Source organism: Carcharhinus amblyrhynchos, chromosome 7 (genome assembly GCF_965287045.1).
Source record: "Carcharhinus amblyrhynchos chromosome 7, sCarAmb.v2.hapA, whole genome shotgun sequence".
NCBI classification, from domain to species: domain Eukaryota; kingdom Metazoa; phylum Chordata; class Chondrichthyes; order Carcharhiniformes; family Carcharhinidae; genus Carcharhinus; species Carcharhinus amblyrhynchos.
The window spans coordinates 78,231,716-78,255,235 of NC_137330.1; the positions used below are offsets into that span (position 1 = coordinate 78,231,716).

At 42.7% G+C, this 23,520-nt stretch overlaps 1 protein-coding gene and 1 pseudogene across 1 annotated transcript; both read right to left on the reverse strand.

Moving 5' to 3' along the window:
• Positions 1-2,167: 2,167 nt before the first annotated feature.
• Positions 2,168-13,428, reverse strand: LOC145345513 (4-galactosyl-N-acetylglucosaminide 3-alpha-L-fucosyltransferase 9-like). The gene is made up of 2 exons (XM_080193338.1): positions 13,358-13,428; positions 2,168-3,687 (listed from the first exon to the last, which is right to left on the reverse strand). Exon 2 carries the CDS (start codon positions 3,677-3,679, stop codon positions 2,603-2,605), a length of 1,077 nt encoding a protein of 358 aa, XP_080049464.1. The 5' UTR covers positions 3,680-3,687; positions 13,358-13,428; the 3' UTR covers positions 2,168-2,602.
• A 7,991-nt stretch (positions 13,429-21,419) lies between these two features.
• Positions 21,420-22,490, reverse strand: LOC145345511 (4-galactosyl-N-acetylglucosaminide 3-alpha-L-fucosyltransferase 9-like; annotated as a pseudogene).
• Between the last annotated feature and the right edge of the window lie 1,030 nt (positions 22,491-23,520).

Genomic DNA, 23,520 nt, shown 5'->3' on the forward strand with positions numbered 1-23,520 from the left:
ATGCAGTTGTCACATTTTTTAAAAAAACAGAGATTTGATCTTCAGCAGATTTTTTCAGTGCGTTTGTTTAGAAACCCAGTATTTCAAATTTTCATAAATGTAAAAATATATCTATCCAATAATAATACAAAAATGGATAAAGAAGACAACATACTGTTGAGATGAAACCTTTTGCTGGTCGCCAGGAGCAAGAGAATTCCTACAAACATGTGATTTGTGATCATTTCACAAGTGGACAGGAACTGGTTAAAACAAACGAAATATGTTTAATTTAATCCACTTATTACATCAATTCAATGCTTGCAGCTATCTTGCTAAATAGAACACAGAGGACAGACTGCAAAATGCTAGTCAATAAGCTGTTTTTGTGTTTGAGAAAAGGGTTCAAGCTGAAGTTAATGAGATTAGCACATTTGTTTAGCTCTCCTAATGCAATTTAATATCAATTTTAGCCAGATAGTTGCAGAGAATACATTGGCTGAACACATTTTGGAACGTGTGATGGGTTGCAAGTGCAAGGCTATTTTGTAATCCACAAAAACTCATTTGAAGGGAGCATTTCTCATGAGGTCTATGACTGTAGCCCTTACCATCGATTTTAATGCCACAACCAGTAAATAACAGCTGAACAGACAATATCTCCAGCCCGAAAAATGGAAAAAAGAGATATTCCCATTGAAGAGGAATCATCAGTGTCATTTACTTGACAAGAAGAACAATAGCTTGCATTTATATTAAATTTGCTTGCTGCAGGAATCATCACGGGATGGACAACATGATGGACTATTTAAAGGTCCACTGACCTCAGGTGGGAAGTAGTGTCTGAAATGTAAAAAAAACCCAAGGTTCTTCAAATAAATATTTAAAAAAATGATTCTGACTCAGGCTGTTATATTAAGAGGAGTGACCAAAACTGTGGCAGTTTTAAGAGCTGTCTTAAAGAAAAGAGAGGTGCAGTGGCAGAGTGAAGAAGTTTGGGACAGGAATCCCAGAGAGCTGAACCTTTAAGTGGCTGAAGGCATTGCCAATCTAATAAAAGCAAAATACTGCGGTTGCAGAATCTGAAACAAAAACAGAAACTGCTGGAAAATCTCAGCAGGTCTGACAGCGTTTGTGGAGAGAGAACAGACCCAGTATTTTGAGTCTGGATGATCCTTCATCAAGTCATCCTGACTCGAAATGTTGCCTCTGTTCTTTCTTCATAGTGGCTGTTAGACCTGCTGAGATTGTCCAGCATTTTATTTTTTTGTTTCACGTTGCCAATCTGATTGGCTGGCAAAAATCCAAGGTGAGACTTTCTCCCACTAAGAGGTGGAGGTCCTGCCTTCTGTTAATCAGTACTTGCTGAAGGGTGAGATAACTTACTTGGCAGTGATGCGTCCCCCACCGACACTTCGGGTGACCCAACCATCTAGAAAATTCCAGCCATGCATTTTTAAAAGATTTAAACTTGGACTTCTGATTTACTTTTTGTATTTTCTGTAGCCAATACCTAAATTCATGTTTTATCTCTACTATCCATCTTGTGTACACATCTGTCTGCATGAGGGGGTGAGTGTTTGTGCTGCACTTGCATTTTGGGGTGTTGTGTGAAAAAGCATTATCCTTTCCAGCTCCTCTTGACCTACATGTAAACTAAAAAACCTTCAAAATATTGTGCTCTTTTGGCCCTCCATTGGTTCCAGCAGTGATTCGTAGAAGATTTTGACAGACGTGAAGTCCTTGTTCAGGTCTCAGTTTAAAATGGCAGTTTGCATGGGGCACCTGTAATGTCATCAGAACCTAACCTACGTCTCTAAGAATAATAGTCTGAACTTGAAAACTTCTGTCAGCAGAATTATGGCCTATAAGGATTATAAGTCTTCCCTTCCATTCTAACTGCTCCTTGGACATCATAGTTGTTAAGTTTGAGCCCATTGCAACTCTGATCAGCAGACGTGAGTTCAAGGTGCCTGCAATAATTATCAGCTGGTGGTTGAGTTTTACGACCAGTCAAATCACAGAATAACTGTTGTTAGCCGCTGTAGAGCTGGATCCCAAGTCCGCACATCAACTTGTATAACAAGTAATGACAGTAGCAAGATTCGACCTCAAGCCTTGTGAAAGATTATAAATTCTAAAAAAAAATTGCCACTCTACTCAACATAGATGGAAATTTACTGTGCTTATAAATGATTTAAAGTTATCTTCATGAAACTATCGTGTAAGTCAAATAATCTTTCTCGAGCTTTATTATACAGATTGGCTATACAATCTGTTCCAGGATATTTTCTCCATAATTTCTCACAAAGGTGATTATTTTCCAGATGTGTCAATGACAGAGGAAAGACAACATGATGTTTCTTCCAGATAAAATCATTCATCTTGAAAAGCAATTGCATTTTCTAGCACAAGTCAATTTAAGATGAGAATCTGATGATCTGAATTCCACTGCTGCAGGTTCAGAATCATGATGTCACCAGGGGAGATGTAAGGCTGTGGAGTTCTTTTTGGTTAAAGAAAAAGATTAAGGGAAAGTGTTTTCATTTGGAGAAAGAAGTCAACTGAATTTGACAAATATTGCTGATGACCCATGATGTTTACCAGAGAAATGTTTTAGTATTCAGTCCCAGAACCATTGCTCCAAATTGGAACATGATCTATATTTCTGATGTTTTACATTTTCACATACATTACATGCGTGTTCATCCCAGAAATGAACCAACCGTACTGAGTAATACTTCCTCCACTTGAAGTAATTCATGTACAAGTCTTCATTACCATCCACTTCATGCAGGTAATCCGCAAGCTCTTTAGCTGAGTGGAAATCATCCACATGAATGAAAGAATCTCCCGGAATGTAGTTTTCATAGTTGTTTCTGGATGGGCCCAAGACCACAGGCACAGTGCCAGCAAGCAAAGCATTGTAGAGCTTTTCAGTTATGTAATCTTCATGTATTGAATTCTCAAAGGAAAGGTAGAACTTACAATTAGATATGGTAGGAATCAAATTTTTATCACTCAGGCGTTCGCCAAAAGCTTGACCATAAGTGTTGATATCAATATATTTGTAGAGTTCATTATAGTACTTCACTCTGGCATGATTAGTGTTCCAATTGCTTACAACCCAACACACCAGGCTGCTTTTACTAGGCAGTTCAAAATCGAATGGAACTTTGTTTATTCTCAGAGACCCGTAGGGAACTTCGATATCTGAATCTCGCCGATATGTCAAGGTCAGGTTGAAGAGTTGGTCGAGTCCAGTCTTTTTCGGAGAGTGGGTCGGTGATTCCAGATTCATCCAAACCCATTTCTGAAAACTTGGCCGAGGCTGTGTGGGCAAATTGGACAAGTCCCCGTTTATGTCCCGATGATGGAAAAGGACAGCGTGGGATTTGTTATAGAGGCTCCTATCTGCAGTCAAGCGACAGTTATGGATGTTAAACTCAGATTCACAAGAATTGAGCTCAAATGTCTGACCAAATGGCCAAAGCCAAATAAGTACAATAGTTTCATTCTCTTCTGCGCCTGTCACAAAGGGATTTTTCACACCAAGTGCTGATGTGGCAGATTCCAATGGAGCATAAATCCAGGGGTTAGATGGTTTGACGTAGAGCAACAACATGGCTAAAAAGCAGCCCAAAATGATGATGGAAATTAACAGCGTGCGGCAAATCCCTTTATTAGATACTGATGTCATAATGTCTCCTGTAAAAGAAAAAAAAGATGAAGATTATTAGCATCCTGGGAGCACAGCTTATGTTCCATTTATTCTGCATCTAGACGCAGAACATTTGAATACAGCTTCCTGATTGGAATGAGAAAGATTGACATGGGAAATATCAGGTAGCGAGTAAATAGAATGGATGAGGAACAACATCTAAATGAGAATTAAGTTTAGGAAAAGGGATGGAACAGAATTAATAAACAAAGGCCATAATCAAATACAGACAACAAAGGACATGTTAATATTGTTATAACTAAAATAAAGTAAGCATTAAAAAGACTTATATTTATATTGCACACTTCACAGAGCCATTGGACAGAATTTAATGTAGGTGATGCTAATCTCCTCCACAATGGATCAAGAACAGTCAGCTAATGAGAAACCAGTCACTGTACTTGCTTGGCAGTTGTTCCTGACAGATATGTACTCATCTAAGGCCCAGGGTCACTAAGGGATCCAAACAGCAGGTGGACTATTGAGGTGAGGATTGGGGGATGAGAGGCTGGGATTGGGGGGCCACTAGGTGGAAGTCATAGGTGAGTGAGATTGGCAGAAAGGCAGAAAGCTGGCCCTCCTGCACTTCCCCATGACAGCTCCCTTGATCAGTCACTGAGTACCTGACAACAAAGAAATCCAGCCCTCAACCCCATCCATCCCCACTTCACCGGAAACCTGTAAAAATATTCAAGAGGGTTTGCTTTACTTGCTTCCCACAAGGAGAGTTATCCACCTGCTATATATTAAATACTAGTGGCAGCAGCTGAGCCCCTTAAGTGGGCATTAATTTCACATCAGAAGGCCTCAGTTGGTGGCGGGTCAGGAAGATGTCCATAAGCCTTCCTACCCTGGACTTAATCAGAGCTCAGGCAGTGACAGTGGTTGACTGGGTCCACATTCATCATTTTCGTAAGCAATTAAATACCCCCTACCCCGCCAGTTCATGCTGACTCCCCATAGAGCAATCGAGTCAGTCCAATTCTCTGACTCAATCTACCAGAGCCCTCTATGCTTATTTCTTTCAAGTGCCCATCCAAGTTTCTTCAAAATTCATTATTTGTCTCTGCTTTAACCACCCTTGTGAGTTCCAGGTCATTACCATTCACAGTGTAAAGAAGGTTCTTTTTCCATAGTCCCTTTGCATCTATTGCTCAAAGCCTTAGGTCCCATAGTTCTTGCACCATCAGCTAATGGGAGCTGACTTGAGGATTTTAACAGTAACCACATTGCGGTGTTAATGTACGCCTACTTGTAACATTAATAAATAAACTTAAATTTTAAATTGTTCCAATATAATCTTGCGGGTAAAATTCCTCATCTGTGGTACCATTCTGGTAAATTTACTCTACACCTCTGGAGGATCATCATATCCTTTCTAAAGTGGTTACCAAGCCCTAATTGAGGCCTCTTCATCACTTTAGGAAGTCTCAGTGAGAGGAAACTAGGAAATGTAACCATTGCAGACAATAAAATCACATGAACAGCAAAATGATGATAGCTAGATCATTCATTTTGTTAAAGTTAGTTAAGATATTAATATTGGCCAGGACTTTCAGGGATCTCATCTGCTCTTCTTCAAATAGTGCCATAAAAACATTTTCCTCCCATTGAGAGGGCAGATGTGGATTGGGTTTAACATCTCATCTGAATGAAGGCATGCCCAGCAGTGCAGGACCCCCTCAGTCCTGAACTGGAGTCCAGCCTGGATGTTGGGCGCGTATGTCTCTGCAATGTCATTTGAACCCATTACATTTTGGTTAAATGGTGAGGCTCCTTCCACTGAGGTACTGCTGACAGCAAACAGAAGAAGGAACTGGAACCTTGTAGTGAAAAGTTGGCCAGAACTGTCTCGATGGTGACCAAGATAATATTGTTAACAAGGTCATCTAAAAAGGTTGTGGCTTGGATGACATTTCTAGCTGTTGATTCTGCCAAAGCTCTCTGAGGTTCTTATGAAAATCTGATGCAATTTTGTTGGAACTGTAAGTCAGCCTGATTGATAGAATCAGTTCAGGGTGTGGGGCTTTATAGCAGAGGCCACAACATAAGAACATAAGAAATAGGAGCAGGAGTAGGCCAACTAGCCCTTCAAGCCTGCCCCGCCATTCAATAAGATCATGGCTGATCTGTCGTGGCTCAGTTACACATTCCCGCCCTCTCCCCATAACCCTTAATCCCCTCTCTTATCAAAAACCCATCAACCCGCGTCTTAAAAATATTTAGCGAGGTAGCCTCCACCACTTCAACGGGCAGAGAATTCCAGAGATTCACCACCCTTTGAGTGAAGAAGTTCCTCCTCAACTCTGTTCTAAACCGTCCCCCCTTTATCTTGAGGCTGTGCCCCCTAGTCCTACTATCCTTTCTGAGCGGGAAGAGTCTCTCCACCTCTATCCTATCCATCCCATTCATCATCTTATACGTCTCAATGAGATCTCCCCTCATTCTTCTAAACTCTAACGAGTACAAGCCTAATTTATTCAGCCTCTCCTCATAGCTCAACCCCCTCAACTCCGGCATCAGTCTAGTAAACCTCCTCTGCACTCCCTCCAAGCCCAAAATATCCTTGCGTAAGTACAGCGCCCAAAACTGCACACAGTACTCCAGCTGCGGCCTCACCAATGCCCTATACAGCCGCAGCAAGACCTCCCTACTTTTATATTCAATCCCCCTCGCGATGAAGGCCAGCATCCCATTCGCCTTCCTGACCACCTGCTGCACCTGCAAGCTGGGTTTTTGCGACTCATGCACAAGGACCCCGAGGTCCCTCTGCACCGTCGCCTGCTGCAGTTTTTCTCCACGTAAGTAATAATCCTTCCTACCATTTTTCCTACCAAAATGGACCACCTCGCACTTGCCAACATTAAATTCCATTTGCCATTTCCTGGCCCATTCGCCCAGCCTATCTAGATCCTTCTGTAGACTCTCACCACCCTCCGCACAATTTGCCTTTCCACCAATTTTGGTGTCATCAGCAAATTTCGACACCCTACACTCGGTTCCCTCCTCCAGATCATCTATATAAATGGTAAATAGCTGAGGCCCCAGCACCGACCCCTGGGGCACTCCACTAGTCACCATCCGCCAATCCGAATAGCACCCATTGACCCCCACTCTCTGCCTCCTATTTGACAGCCAATCCTCTATCCAGAACTCCAGTAAATTTGTCAGACATGACTTCCCTTTAACGAAACCGTGCTGCGTCTGCTCTATCAAGCAATTCCTCTCAAGATGCCTCACTATTTCCTCCTTGATGACGGATTCTAACATCCCAGGAGCAGACTGTGATGCTTGGATACTGACATGAGGGGGTTGGTGGGGAGTGTAGGGAGTTGCAAGAGAAGGATAGGTTACAGAGTTAAGGATGATCATTGTGGAATTGGAGTCAGATCATGGAGTGGAATTGAGGTCACAGTGGTCAGACAGGATGGAGAGATTTGATCATGGGAGCTGGTTGGTGAATTTGTGTTCTCTGATTGTAGATGGGAGCCAATGATTTCTGGGGGTCTGATATTGGAGGGGGTCCAGTGATATTATGGGTGCTCCAATTGCACAGGGGGCATTGTGATTGTGGGAAGGGAAGCATGTTAGTTTGTGAACTGGCAGTGTGCACTCTTGTTCCCTTTGCCCCATTAAGTACTGATGGAAAGGCACTAGCAGGCAGCATTTTTTACACCACTTGACCCAAAACCACCATTTGGACATTAAAATTCTCATTTTGGGGCTGAATTACACAAACTGCTGGATTCCTTGTGCCCCGCTCCCTTTGCATTCTACTCCCCCAGCCCAATGGGACTGCCCAGGGAAATATCAACTGCCTGAATTCATTTAATTGATGATTGACTGTTAATAGGCTGGAGGTGGGATTTCCGTCACACAAGAACAGGAAATCCATCCTCAAAGAACTGCTGGCCAGTCTGTCCCAGCCCAGTACATTGGGACAGAGGCGAGCAGTACTGGATCAGGGTTTGGATAAGTGTAAGGTTGCCAAAGTTGCAGTGTTTCAAATGCTACAAAACACATTGATGTTGAATTTAAAATGTTGAGGTATTAGTTACATGGAGCAGCATGGTGACACAGTGGTTAGTACCACTGCCTCACAGTGCCAGGGACCTGGGTTTAATTCCCCATTTGGGTCACTCTTTATGCAGAGTTTGCATGTCCTCCCCATGTCTGTCTGGGTTTCCTCCGGGTGCTCCGGTTTCCCTCCACGGCCTGAAAGATGTGTTGGTTAAGTGCATTGGCCATGCTAAATTCTCCCTCAGTGTACCCAAACAGGCACCAGAGTGTGGTGATTTGGGGGCTTTCACAGAAACTTAATTGCAGTGTTAATGAAAGCCTATTTGTGACTAATAAATAAATAAATTTGCATTAATGACATTGACATACGATGGTTCAAAATATGTAACCTAGTTTGAAACATTGGCAAAACGTGTAGTGTAAACAAATTGTCTTTCAAATCTTAAAAATTAGGCAGGAGCTGAATTAGGCACCAGCTCTGAAAAGACTTTGAAAAGATGATAAGAGGTTGTGTTGCATTCAGATAAAAAATGTTTTTTTTAAGAAATATGCAATTGAAGTCTCTTTGGTGAGAAGCTAAATCGCTGTTCATTGCAGCGGAATGGGAAGATGCCACTGACGTGAATGGTCGGAAAATTCTGACCTAGGAATCAGAGTTAGATTCCAAAAGGCCACTGTCTGTAAACCTTCAAAAATGGCCTGCTAACTGTGATGAAAGTATCATATTTTGCAATATCTTCTTAATATCTTTGTGGTACAACGTGAAACAGGCTTATGTGCGTACGGGCAGGATTTCCCAGTCGCACTCACCCCAAGATTAAAAAATCCTGCCCCAGATTAATGGGTCTTTGCATGGTCCTGTCCCGTGGTGAGCGGAATGGAAAAATTCCTCCCTATGTGTGTGTATGGGTATGACTAATTAATTAGGCTGAAGGCAGTTAGACTGCAAGATTAAAGCATCAAAAAGGCATTCGGTATGAAAGCAAATACTTTGCAGTGGAGATAAGCAGTTCTAAGATGGGATACCAGTGAGGCAGCATGAATGGAATTTGCATTAGGAAGGTAAAGGGGATGACCTGAAGTTTAACTGTTGTATTTCAAAAGAAAAATGCACAATTGACAAAAATCAAAAGAATAAAGCAAAGTATTGAGTTTAATTTTACCCAGAAATAGTACCCATAAAAATAACATGAAAGATCTGTATGTTTTGGAAAAGGGATGTAAAACCAATAGATTTAAAGATAAAAGGATAAAACATATTTAAAGAGAAATTAAAGACAGTATAGGTGGGTGCGGTCATGGGGTTCTGCAGAGCATGCGTAATTAATGACTAATTAATGCGGTTGGGGCCTGTTGGTATGGCTGGTTTCCCATCAATCTCCCCAGTGGGAATCACTCCACATTCCGATCCCCACCACAGCACTTAATTCCAGAAGAGGAAGTTCCATCCTTCGAGTATGCAGAGTTGTCAGTGTCCTCTTTTTACTTTATAATTTTAATCTTATGGACTTCTTCATTGTGAAATATTTTTCACTTGAGAAAGAACAAGATGAGAACAGAACTCAGGGAAATGGACCATGTTTATTTCTGTGTTTCTGTTTTGTTATATTAAAGTTGAGAGCAGTTTTCATAATTTCATTGAACTACTTGAAATAACTGCACTGCAACATACATTTAACAAACTATAAGGGAATGTTCAACAGACACTCTGCTCACGAAGTGTCTTAAGGTGGGGCCTAGGAGGAGGGGCCAAAGGGGGGCAGGGCCTAGGGGCAATCAGTCGGTGTGGAGGAGTCCCCAGTGCCACTCTGTAAAGGGATCACTGGGGGCTGGAGGGAGGCCAGTGATCAGGGCAGCATGGGGGCAGGGGTGGGGAGGGCGGTGGTCAGACACTGCTGGAAATCCGGACCTGAGAGATGCAAGCGCAGCACAAATGCTCGCGGGATGCCTGCGAATCAGCCGATGTGCAATTCTCCTGGCCCGCAGTGCTAATTTCTTTTATCTGAGGGAGAATTGACCCTTTAGAATTTTTTGGGGAGAATTCTGGCCTATATATAAGTGCCTGCTATTGTTCTTCTGATAGGAACATCGGTGCTGGAGTAACTCATTTAATAAGTTTAATGTCTATCCCCAGGCCCTTTTATGTCATTGGTATTTAAAAACCTGTCAATCTCTGCTTTAAATATACTCAGTGATTGTGCTTTCACAGCCTTTGGGGCAGAGAATTCTAGAGATTCGCAACCAAAGAAAATCTCCTCATCTCAGTCCAAAGAGGTTTACCACTTACTGGCCAGAATTTTACTGGCCCGCCCACCAGGAGAATTGGAGCAGGCGAGGGGAGGAACATGGGAAGGCCCATTGACTTTGAGTGGGATTTTATGATTTCAGGACAAGTGAGGCCATAAAAATCCCACCCATTATCTTGGCGAAAAACTGCAGCAGGCGACGGTGCAGAGGGACCTCGGGGTCCTTGCGCATGAGTCGCAAAAACCCAGCCTGCAGGTGCAGCAGGTGGTCAGGAAGGCGAATGGGATGCTGGCCTTCATAGCGAGGGGGATTGAATATAAAAGTAGGGAGGTCTTGCTGCGGCTGTATAGGGCACTGGTGAGGCCACAGCTGGAGTACTGTGTGCAGTTTTGGTCACCGTACTTATGCAAGGATATTTTGGCCTTGGAGGGAGTGCAGAGGAGGTTTACTAGGCTGATTCCGGAGTTGAGGGGGTTGAGCTATGAGGAGAGGCTGAATAAACTAGGCTTGTACTCGTTAGAGTTTAGAAGAATGAGGGGAGATCTCATTGAGACATATAAGATGATGAATGGGATGGATAGGATAGAGGTGGAGAGACTCTTCCCGCTCAGAAAGGACAGTAGGACTAGGGGGCACAGCCTCAAGATAAAGGGGGGGCGGTTTAGAACGTAGTTGAGGAGGAACTTCTTCACTCAAAGGGTGGTGAATCTCTGGAATTCTCTGCCCGTTGAAGTGGCGGAGGCTGCCTCGCTAAATATTTTTAAGACGCGGGTTGATAGGTTTTTGATAAGAGAGGGGATTAAGGGTTATGGGGAGTGGGCGGGAATGTGGAACTGAGCCACGACAGATCAGCCATGATCTTATTGAATGGCGGGGCAGGCTCGAAGGGCCAGATGGCCTACTCCTGCTCCTATTTCTTATGTTCTTATGTTCTTATATTCCTGATGTTAACTTGTCCTAAAACACGTTACATACTATTTAAATGCTATTAGTGGGCCCGGGACTGAATTCTCCAGTCCCATTAGCATTTCTCACCCCGCCACATTCTTTCACTCCAGCGGGGATTACAGTAGCTCCCTACTTTCGGTGAGCTAACAGCCCGACCCCACTGGAGTGAAGGGGAGAGCAAATGGTGCCCCCCCCCGGGGGTCATATGGCAGGGGAAGGGTTGCTCTTTAGGCATGGGCACCCTGCAATACCAGGCTGCCCCCCCCCCCAATGCGACAAAGTGCCAATGCCCAGGGGGCACCTTGGCACTGCCCACCAGGCATGGACAGTGTCAAGGAGGGGGCATATTGGGGGTGGGGCCTAGGGGAGAGGCCTATGAGGGAGGGGCCTAGGGGCAATCATTGAGGATGGGGGGGGGGGGGGGGGTCCCACTGCCACTGAATAGGGATCGGTGGAGGCTGGAAGGAGGCCAGTGATCAGGGCAGCGTGGGGAGGGGTGTTCCACCTTCAGGAGCAATCTCCTGAAAGGGTGGCCAGGAGAAGGAGGATGCGCATAACTTTCGACAGCCCCTCGAATGATGTTCTGGTTTGGTACAATCTGGCCCTCCGCATCCTCCTCCTGGCCACTCTTTCAGGACATTGCTCTCCCACCTCGTGGCCCTCAGCGGCAACCCCCTCCCCTCCTTCCTGAGGATCTGCTACTGGCTGCTCCTGCGGTGGCTTCCCTGCACCCTCCACCTCCTGAGCTGCCTCCTCCTCCTCAGCTGCCACCATGATGACCAGCTCAAAATCAGTCAGACCCATATCCATTCTGCACAGTGAGGATTTTAGAGAGAGAGAGAGAGAGAGAGATTGATCAATACATGTAATGGCTTGCATTTATCCCAGCACTGCCCACCCTTCAATCCCTCACGGGGTCCAATAGTCCCACTTGTGGATGCTGGCAACACAACACAATCTTTGGTGCCATCCATCACCTGATTAGGTTGCCTGCCATTGGCATCATGAACACAGCTGGCAGGGAGAGTATGCAGGATGGTGTGCGGGTGTGGCCATTGCGCTCCCTTGAGCCACTGCCATGAGTGCAATTACAGCATTCCCTTCCAGGCATGTGTTGTAGGTCAGTGGCACAGGGCAGGGATAGGCCTCTAATTAACACAAGATGGGCTCCCATTCACTGCAGAGTACATGCAGTATGAGTGTCTGTGTTAACTTGAGCACCCCTGCTTGCAGCACCAGCTGCCTGCAATGATTAGCCCTCAAGCAGCACGTGGTGCACTTAACCCCCAACACCCCCCACCCTAAAACCCCCACACTCCAGTCCCTCAACACAACCCACAGTCAGAACAATGTAACAGCCCAGTGGCTGCAGAGAGCAGCCTGGCCCATACTCAGTAAAGGATCCCATCCCATACCGCAGATAGTATATTTAACATTCCCAGGTCAGGAACAGCACCCAAAGCTCTCCAGGAACTTCCCCACAGCAAGCTGCAATTTTCCAGGCCTGCCTCCAATGTCCCCAGCACTCCAGGGGCTGCAGCTTCAGAGCACTCACCTCTTCACTCCTGTTCAACGCTGCCACGCCAAGTCCTGGCTTTTATACAGCAGTTGTAGTCCCTGCTAGCGTGACATCACTCCAGAGAGGAGCTGGGGAGGGGGTGGGGGGGTGGTGAGTGCAGGGGGCATGCTAGTGTGAGCGGGGATTCTAGTCGTGGACCCGCTAATCAGATGTTAAGCTATGTAAACACATGCAAATATCCATTCTGCTGATTTTCAGCATGGATATGTCGACATCAAAAAACTTAGGCTGAGAGACGCACAGAGGCCTGAATGCCCACCGTGAATCCCATGATTTGGCCACCAGTAGAATCTCCTGGCCCGCTGTGCTAAAACATCAGCGCAGTGGGCTGGGAGAATTACATCCCCATAGTGTCTAAAATGTAGAACAAAATTCTCAAGGTTCTTCATATTACCATACAAAATGGTGACACATTAGAGTGTTATAATAAAAGGCATGACCAAAGCTATGATAGAAGAGATGGTTTTTAAGGATGATCGTAAAGAAAAGGTAGGTGCAGTGGAGAAGGGATGGAGTTTAGGGAGGGAATCCTGGGGGGTTGGAGCAAATGATTGAACACATGGTCAAAATGGTGGAGATATAAGTCCATGACAGAGTCAGATGAAAAGAGGGGTCCAGAAAAGAGGGATGGTACTCAAGAAGGTAGAAGGGGTAAGGCCATGGAGGCATTTAAACTTTAGGTTCAGGATATAAAGATTTTGCTGTTTTAGGTTTGAGGGTCCCTCTCAGTAACTTTAAAAAAATCAAAAATAAAAAGTAGTCAGAGGTACTACACTATTGTTGTGGAGGGAGACAGTGAAATGGGGTGTGGTGTCCATAAACTGTTAGGACAGCTGATGCTGCAAAACTGTGCACTCACAAACCTGTGTTTTGGCTCCAATATCAGGGCGACAATCCTGCCACATCTCTTCCATTTATGGTCCAAAAGGATAAAATGTTGATAAGGAGAAGGAAGGGGTCTCGGATGGATCCTTTGGGTCTTCTTGAGGTGACACTGCAGTGGTGGATAGAGAAACCAGACAGGATGACAATATGTGTTTTTCATCTGCACAGACAATTCCCATAACAGGTTGTTGCTGCTATCTTACATTGATCTACTCTGGGTTGCAGAAAGAAGGCAAGAGTTGTGTCGCAAGGAAGAGTCTGGCAAATGAAGCAGGAACACCTTGGTCCGAAATCACTCCAAAGTGACCTACGGTTATCTCAGATAAAAGCAAAATACTGCAGATGCTGGAATCTGAACCAAAAACAGAAAATGCTGGAAAATCTCAGCAGGTCTGACAGCATCTATGGGGAGAGAATAGAGCCAACAGATTCAAAACGTCGGCTCTATTCTCTCCCCACAGATGCTGAGATTTTCCACATTTTCTGTTTTTGTAACGGTCATCTCAGATTGACCATGTGAGGGGAGTTGGATCACTCTCCCAGCACAGCTGAACTGAGATCAGTGGCTGCACCATTATCATTATTTTAGCTAAGGGTATTTCAAAAAAACTGATTGCAACTTTACAGAATGAGCAGTTAGGAGTTTGGCCAGTGAGGAAATCTTATTCTGGTTTTGTTTGCATTTAATATTTAACTAAAAATTAATATTTAAGTTAAGTTTAAACTTTAGAGTTGTGGATATTGCACGGTTACTGTGAGAGCTACCTGGATGATTTGTGGCAGGAAGCAGTCACACTTCTGACGTTAGGCAGAACTTTAGAGTTGGTCATTGGTCAGGGACGGTGATTAAGGTGAATAAGGAGAACCAGAATATTGTGATGGGGGAATTTCAGCTCCCAACTTTATCTGTTAGGTACGAGATGCTGGCTACCTAAATGGATGAGGATAAGGGCTGCAAGGCAGGTGAGCAGACTGACCATGGCACTATAGTGAAGGCTGCCTTTCAAATGGGGGGAGTGAAGAGGAATAAGAGTTGATAGGTCATGCTAAATTGTCCTTTAGTGCTACAAGATAAGTGGTCAGTATGCAGGGTTGTGGGGATATGGCCTGTGTAAGATGCTCTGTGGGAGAGTCGGTGCAGACTCAATGGGCCAAATTGCCTCCTTCTGCATTGTTGGGATTCTCTAAAATATTATTCAAAATACCATTGAATTCCATGATGAGATTGAAAGTGACATATTCCAATCACAGCATAGAATCTTAATCTTAAAAAGGCCAACAATATAGGTATAAGGGAAGAAGTGGCTAAGGTTAATTGGGTAAATAGAAACAATAAAGAGTGGAAAATACTTAAAGAAAATCTCTGAAAGAAGTACACTCCATTGAAAAGCAAAATCTCAATGAGAAAGGTCCATCCGTGGCTCACTCAGGAAGTTAAGGATATATCAGATTAAACATAGAGGTTTACAATGTTGCAAACCCTAGCAAGCCTGAGGATTTCTTGTGTTTTAGAAGCCAGCAGAGGGCCACCAGAAAGTGGATAAAAAGTGAAAAGATGGAATGCGGGAGTAAACTGGACATGAATATTTAAGAGCTTTTATAAATATATAAGGAGAAAGAGTGTAAACATTGGCTCTTTAGAAGCAGAAACAGGAGAAATAATCATGGACAATTAAGAAATAGCAGAGGCATCAAACAAACTGCCTTGGACACAAGTTTCATATCAGAAATACATGGTAATTGAGGGGCTAAAAAGAGCAATGAAACTAAGGAAATTAATATCAACGCAAAAAAATTGATGAAATTTGAGGGATTATAATCAGACAAATGCCAGGGGGCCTGACAGATTTCATCCTAGGCTTCTAAAGGGGGTATTTGCATAGATAGTGGACATGCTAGTTATGATTTTCTCAAATTTCTCAGATTCGGGAATGGGTCCCGCCAGACTACTGTTAAACATCATAAAAAAAACCAGGAAAAGTAAAAAATCTAATAATTGGGAATGTGTTCCAGGGATTTTGCGTTTGAGAAAAAACAAGCTATTTTTTAAAATGAATCTTGGAAGAAGAATGAATTGGTTGAGTGGATAGAACATGGGCATTGATATGTTGATTAGCCTAGCAATTCTTGGAAAAATATTTACTGAAGGGAAGTTAATGACAATGGAAAATAGGGGTGAATTTCATATTTACATTCCAAAATGGAGCTCATGTAATAAAGGAAATGTAGAGTAACTTCTGAGAAGGTTCATTCAAATAAAGGAAAATCAAAAGGAAAGACAGTATATCAGAGGCAACTTTACCCCAGGCAGGAAACTGTTTGAGATGAGAGACATACAACAGAAAGCTGTGTCAATGCCTATCAAGTTGTGTCTAGAGAAAACCATTTTGAGAAGCCAACTGTCTCTATTCTAAATCGGAGGCAACTCCAAGGTATGATGACCTTGGCTGCATTTTGCTTTTAGGTTTAAAACCTATGGGATGTTGTTTGGGAAGATTTAGTTCTGAAGGAAAATAGAGGGACTTATAGCTGAGTAAATTTTAAGATATTGCGGATTGCCATTAATGTAGTTAACTTTGATTTTAGTTGACTTTTTTGTTGTGTGTTTTACTGTTTAATTTGCATGCATTTTGTTTAAAATCAGCACAACAGAGTCTGGGACCTCCCTCACTTGTCTTTACATCTTTCCTCATATTATACCAAATTGCAAAAAGCAGTTGAATACAGACATTCCGACTAGACATTCTAGGTTTTGTACAATGTATATCAGTGCTTGGACAAGGGAATTAATGTACTGTTGTCAAGTTTGCACATGACACAAATATAGGTGGGAAGACAAATGGTGAGGTTGATACAAATAATCTATAGAAGGATATTCACAGGTTAAGTGAGTGAGCACAAACTTGGCACGTGGAATATAATATAGGCATGTGAAATTATGTACTTTGGTAGTAAGAATAGATGATATGAATATTATTAAAATAGAGAAAGACTGCAGAAAGTTGCAGCACAGAGGGATTTGTGGGATCCTTGTGCATAAATCACACAAAGCTAGCATACAAGTTCAGCCGGTAATTGGGAAGACAAATGGAATGTTGGCATTTATTTCAAAGGGAATTGGTTATAAAAATAGGGACTCAACTGGGTAAACCTAATTAGCATTACTGCCGTGGAGGATGAATATCTGGAGTGTGTATGAGGTGGGTTTCTGGAGTGGTACGTTGAAGATCCAGGGATTGGGGTCGTTTAGATTTAGAATGGTGGAACGAGAAAAGGGCTGATAAATAACCCTTATTGTAAAGAAGCCTTGAGGAAATAGTGACCATGATATGATAGGGTTTTTCATTAAGTTTGTAAGTGATGTAGTTCATTCTGAAACTAGGATCTTAAATCTGAATCAAGGAAACTATGAAGGTATGAGGGACAAGTTGCTATGGTGTATTACACTAAAAGATTTCAAGTACATAGACAATGGCTAATATTAAAAGATGTTTTACATGGCTTACAAAGCACAATCAGGAAAGTTGAAACAATCATGGTTGACAAGATAAAAATTGCATTAGGTCAAAGAAAGTGGCCTATAAGATTGCCAGAGAAACTGGTAAGCCTGAAGATCGCGAGCAATTTAGAATTGAGCATAAGAGGACTAAAAAAACTAATGTAGAATGGGAAAAGAGAATCAGTTGAAAAATCCTGCCCTTATGGTAACTATTGGAGTGCCTCAGGGGTCGGTGCTGGGGCCTCAGCTATTTACCATTTATATAGATAATCTGGAGGAGGGAACCGAATGTATGGTGTTGAAATTTGCTGATGACACCAAGATTGGTAGAACGGCAAATTGCGCGGAGGGTGTGGAGAGTCTGCAGAAGGATCTAGATAGGCTGGGCGAATGGGCCAGGAAATGGCAAATGGAATTTAGTGTTGGCAAGTGCGAGGTGGTCCACTTTGGTAGGAATAATGGTAGGAAGGACTATTACTTACGTGGCGAAAAACTGCAGCAGGCGACGGTGCAGAGGGACCTCGGGGTCCTTGTACATGAGTCGCAAAAACCCAGCCTGCAGGTGCAGCAGGTGGTCAGGAAGGCTAATGGGATGCTGGCCTTCATAGCGAGGGGGATTGAATATAAAAGTAGGGAGGTCTTGCTGCGGCTGTATAGGGCATTGGTGGGGCCGCAGCTGGAGTACTGTGTGCAGTTTTGGTCGCCGTACTTATGCAAGGATATTTTGGCCTTGGAGGGAGTGCAGAGGAGGTTTACTAGGCTGATACCGGAGTTGAGGGGGTTGAGCTATGAGGAGAGGCTGAATAAACTAGGTTTGTACTCGTTAGAGTTTAGAAGAATGAGGGGAGATCTCATTGAAACATATAAGATGATGAATGGGATGGATAGGATAGAGGTGGAGAGACTCTTCCCGCTCAGAAAGGACAGTAGGACTAGGGGGCACAGCCTCAAGATAAAGGGGGGGCGGTTTAGAACAGAGTTGAGGAGGAACTTCTTCACTCAAAGGGTGGTGAATCTCTGGAATTCTCTGCCCGTTGAGGTGGTGGAGGCTGCCTCGCTAAATATTTTTAAGACGCGGGTTGATGGGTTTTTGATAAGCGAGGGGATTAAGGGTTATGGGGAGAGGACGGGAATGTGGAACTGAGCCACGACAGATCAGCCATGATCTTATTGAATGGCGGGGCAGGCTCGAAGGGCTAGATGGCCTACTCCTGCTCCTATTTCTTATGTTCTTATGTTCTTATTCTCATGGAGGAAGATACTGACAATCACCCAGACATACTAAGGAACCAAGTTTTAATAAAGAGATAGTATCAGAAAAATTAATTTGACTAAAGGTCAATAAATCCTTAGGACCTGATGAGTTACATAACAGAGTATGGAATGAGCTGACTATAGAGATCGTGGATGCATTGGTGTTAGTTTTCAAGATTCTACAGATGTGAACATGTGATAGAACAGAACTTGAGTACTGCTGGACTCAAGACACATGTTAATGCTTTTTACCTTGCACTCATATGGACATTTGCTAAAATATCGAATGCAAAGTGGAACAACAATTTACACATTGTGAGAAAAGTATCCTCTGGTTGGTAGAGATGTTGCGATGGAAACGTGCAGATGTAAGAAAAATGCACTGATATTGCGCCTGTTTCAGCTTAACAAAATAGATTTCAGCTATTCTCTGTGCATTCCCCAGGGCAGTGTTTGAACAATGAGAGTCAACCTGTCTGGTTTGAGTTTAAACAAAGTTTGGCAGTTAAGCAGCATTCATAATTCTCCAATCAGAGTCCACTTGCTAACTAATCAGCACTCACTTCTCTTGAAGTATAAATTGTTGTTCTCTTTATATTTGGTATTTGTATGAATGTTCTTTTTTTATATTCATTTGTGGGACATGAGCGTTGCGTAGCTGGCAGCATTTATTGCCCATCCCTAGTTGCCCTCGGAGGGCAGTTGAGAGTCAACCACATTGATGTGGCTCTGGAGTCACACATAGGCAAGACCAGGTAAGGATGGCAGATTTCCTTCCTAAAGGACATTAGTGAACCAGATGGGTTTTTCCGACAATTGACAATGGTTCCATGGTCATCAATAGATTCTTAATTCCAGATTTTTTTATTGAATTCAAATTTCATCATCTGCCATGTTAGGATTCGAACCCGGGTCCCAGAACATTAGCTGAGTTGCCTGATTAATAGTCTAGCAATAATACCAGAAACCATCACCTTCCCATTGAGTGGAAGACAAAAACTTCAAATGTGTCTTTTTTCAGTGCTATTTGTAGATTGTGCAACGATTCCAGCAGGCTGGGAAGTAGCAAATGTAACCCAACTATTTAAGGTGGACAACTTAGGCTAGTGAGTGGGCTCATGAGTGGCTTCATCCCAGTGGGCTGCAAAATTGAAATCGGGTCAATCCACCTAATCTGCATATCTTTGGATTGTGGGAAAAAACTGTAGCCTGGAGGAAACCCACAGAGACACAGAGAGAACATGCAAACTCCACATAACAGCCACACAAGGCTGGAATCAAACCCAGGTCCCTGGTTGTATGAGGCAGCAGTGTTGCCCAAATCAACAGATATGAGGATTGCATGGGAAAGTGGTGTTGAGGTAGCCAATTAGCCATGATTTATTGAATCTTGGAGCAAGCTCGATGAGCTAGGTGGCCTACACCTGCTATTTTCTTCCAATGTTCCTGTCATAATAATCGTAACTAATCATAGTAACATATATAAAAGATGGCTGACTTTGCATTCAGTATTTAATAATACAACATTAAATAACTAACACAATAACTAATACAGCAATTATCAAGAAAGTAGCCAAACTGTTCATAGAATCATAGAAACCCTACAGTGCAGAAAGAGGCCATATGGCCCATAAAATCTGCACCAACCACAATCCCTCCCAGGCCCTATCCCCATATCCCTATATATTTACCCGCTAATCCCTCGAACCTATGCATCTCAGGACACCAAGGGGAATTTTAGCATGGCCAATCAACCTAACCTGCACATCTTTGGCCTGTTGTCTAAAGCAGCAATGAAAAATTTGAGCCATAAACAATGTTTAGCCCATTGAGCTTAATTTTAATTGTCAGGCACGAATACGGCAATGTGATCTGTAGATATACTGTGATTAGCAGCAGACAATCTCAGACAATTTTAATGGCAGGGTCTTATTAGCATTCAATTTGCTTGCTTCCCAAATGAAATGAGAGTGAAGATGACATGAAACTGCTGCCCGATGACTAAATTTGCAGCAGAATTCTACCACCTCACCCACCATGGAATCGGAGTGGGCAAGGGGCGGATAGCGGAAATGTCCATTGACTTCAGACAGGAATTTCTAGGTTCACTCAAGTGAGGTTGTAAAATCCTGCCTTTTGGTGTCAGGAGGCCATCACTGAGAAATCTGTGGCATGGAACCCAGCGCGAAGGAAGTGCTTAGGAAAGGGAACTTCTTCTGAGGAAGGGGGTAGATTTGCTTCAAGAGTTCCTCATAGGAGTCGCAAAAGCATTCCTGTTCCTCTTAACCCACAAGTAAACTAAGAAAAAGCATTACTCTGTAGGTCCTCTCTTGGCGCTGAGAATGGTTCCCAGTAAGTTTTGCCAGGCATGGAAGCCACCACTGGGGCCTTCAAGCCTCAGCCTAAAATCGCAGTTTACATGGAACCCCTATGAAGTCATCAGAGCTTGGTCTGTGCATTTAAAGACAATAGTCTGAAATATCTAAGTGCAGCCAGCCAGATTGGGGTGGACAAGGAATTACAAAGCCCTCCCCATTCCATTCTAATTACTCCCCTTCCCCTGGTGTTAAATCTGAGCCCATTGCATAAGTGCTGGTTATTTGATAAGCAGACAGGAGATCAATGTGCCTGCAACATTTATTTTAAATATTCATTTTCAACTTGTGGTTGAATCTTACTACCCAGTCACATCATAGAATAACATTGTTGTTCGAGGCTGTATGGCTGAATCCCAAGTCAGCTTACAGCTTCATATAAAAGGTAAAGACAGCAGCAACTTTGGAGCGCAGGGCCAAGAAAGATTATAAATTCTAAACAAAGCATTTCAACTCAATGCAAAAGAGATGGAAATTTATAGCACTTATAAATCATTTAAATTTATTTTCTTTAAGCTGTAATGTAAGCTGAATCATATTACTTCAGTTAAAATATCTAATTGGCTTTACAAGCAGGATACATTCATTTAATTTCTAGTAAAAATTATCTTTTCAAATAATTTTCTATCAACAGTTAGAAATTTCATAAAGTAAAATCGTTCATCTTGGAAACAAGTATATTTTCCAGCACAAATCAATTTAAGATGAGAATTTGATGCTCAGATTTCAATTGCTGCAGTTTTGGAATCATGATGGATTCTCACATCACTGGGGAAAATGCAAGGCTGTGGAGTTCTTTTTGATTAAATCAAAAAATTGATCAAACACATTTTCACTTGGAGAAAGAAGTCAATTGAATTTGATAGATATTGCTGACGGTCCATAATATTTACCAGAGAAATGTTTTAGAGTTCAGTCCCAGAACCATTTCTCCAAACATGGTCTCTACTTTTTATGTTGCTTTTCATTTTCACACATGTTACACACATATATATCCTGGAAATGAACCATCCATACTCTGTGATAGTTCCTCCATTTGAAGTAGTGCATGTACAAATCTTCATTACCATCCAGCTTGTGTAGGTAATCCGCAAGCTCTTTAGCTGAGTGGAAATCATCCACATGAATGAAAGACTTGACCACAATGTAATTTTCATAGATTTTTGCTAGGTGGTCCCAAGACCACAGGCACGGTACCAGAAAGCAAAGCATTGTTGAGCTTTCCAGTGATATAATCTTCATGTATTGAATTCTCAAAGGAAAACTAGAACTTACAATTAGATACAGTAGAAATAAATCTATTATCACTCTGATGTTTTCCAACGGCTTGACCATAAGTGCTAATGTTAATGTATTTGTGGAATTGAAGTAGAACTTCACTCTGGCGTGATTAGTGTTCCAGGTTGCTTACAAACCAACACAAAAGATTACTAGGCAGTTTAAACTTTGTTCATTGTCAGAGACCTATAAGGTGTTTTGATATCCGAATCCCTCTCCCTCACCTCTTCCCAATATGTTACAGTCATTTTGAAGAATTGGGTCCAGTCGTTTTTGAAGAATGGGTGAATGACTCCAGATTCATCCAAACCCTTCTCTGGAAAGTTGTCCAATTTTGTTTGGGCAGATTGGACAAGTCTCCACTTTTGTCTGCGTAATGGAAAAGGACAGTGTGGGATTTGTTATAGAGACTCCGATCTGCTGTCAACTGAGAGTTATGGGTGGTTATTAAACTTTGATTCGCAAGAACTGAGCTCAAATCTCAACCCAAAAGGCCAAAGGTAAATGAGCACAATAGTTTCATTCTCTTCAGCATCTTTCACAAAGGGGATTTCCACATCGAGTGTTGTTGTGGCAGATTCCAATGCAGCATAAATCCAGCTGTTAGATGGTTTGAAATAAAGCAACAAGCCGACAAAAAAAAGCCAAAATGATGATGGAAGTAAACTAGGTGCGATAAATCCCTATATTAGCTGCTGATGTCATATTTTGTCCTGTGAAGAAAAAGATGAAGATTATTAGGATCCTGGGAGCAAAGCTCCTCTTCAATTTAAATTGTATCCAGATCCAGATCATTTGAACACAGATTCCCTAATGGAATGAGGAAGATTTACATTGGAGATACAAGAGAAAAGGTAAGGAGAGTGGAAGAGGAACAACTGTAAAATGTAAGTTAAATTTAGGCAACAAACAGAATGAAGAAAACAGGCAGTGGAAGGAGATAATCAAATACGGGCAACAAAGAATGTGATGAAATAAAAACAGAAAATGATGGAAAAACCCAGCAGGTTGAGTCCATGTGGCTCTTCTTCAGAGCTCTGTGGAGCTTTTCCGACATTTTCTCTTTTTATCTCAGCATCCACAATATTTTTATTACACAATATTGTGATAATATTATGAAAATTAAAATATATCAGAGAATTGATTTGCATTTATACCAAAGCTTTCATAGGGTAATTTGTAGGATTTAACATAGAACATAGAAAAACTACAGCATAAACCGGCCCTTCAGCCCACAAGTTGCGCTAAACATATCCATACCTACTAGGCTTACCTATAACCCTCTATCTTACTAATTCCCATGTACTCATCTAAAAGTCTCTTAAAAGATCTTATCAAATCCCCCTCCACCACCACCGTTGGCAGCCGATTCCATGCACCCACCATCCTCTGAGTGAAAAACTTACCCCGACATCTCCTCTGTACCTACTCCCCAGCACCCTAAACCTGTGTCCTCTTGTGGCAGCCATTTCAGCCCTGGGAAAATGTCTCTGATAATCCACTCGATCAATACCTCTCAAAATCTTATACACCTCTATCAGGTCACCTCTCATCCTCCATCTCTCTAAGGAGAAAAGACCAAGCTCTCTCAACCTATCCTCACAAGGCATGCCACCCAATCCAGGCAACATTATTGCAAATCTCCTCTGCACCCTTTCAATGGCTTCCACATCCCCCCTGTAATGAGGCGACCAGAACTGCACACAGTACTCCAAGTGGGGTCTGACCAGGGTCT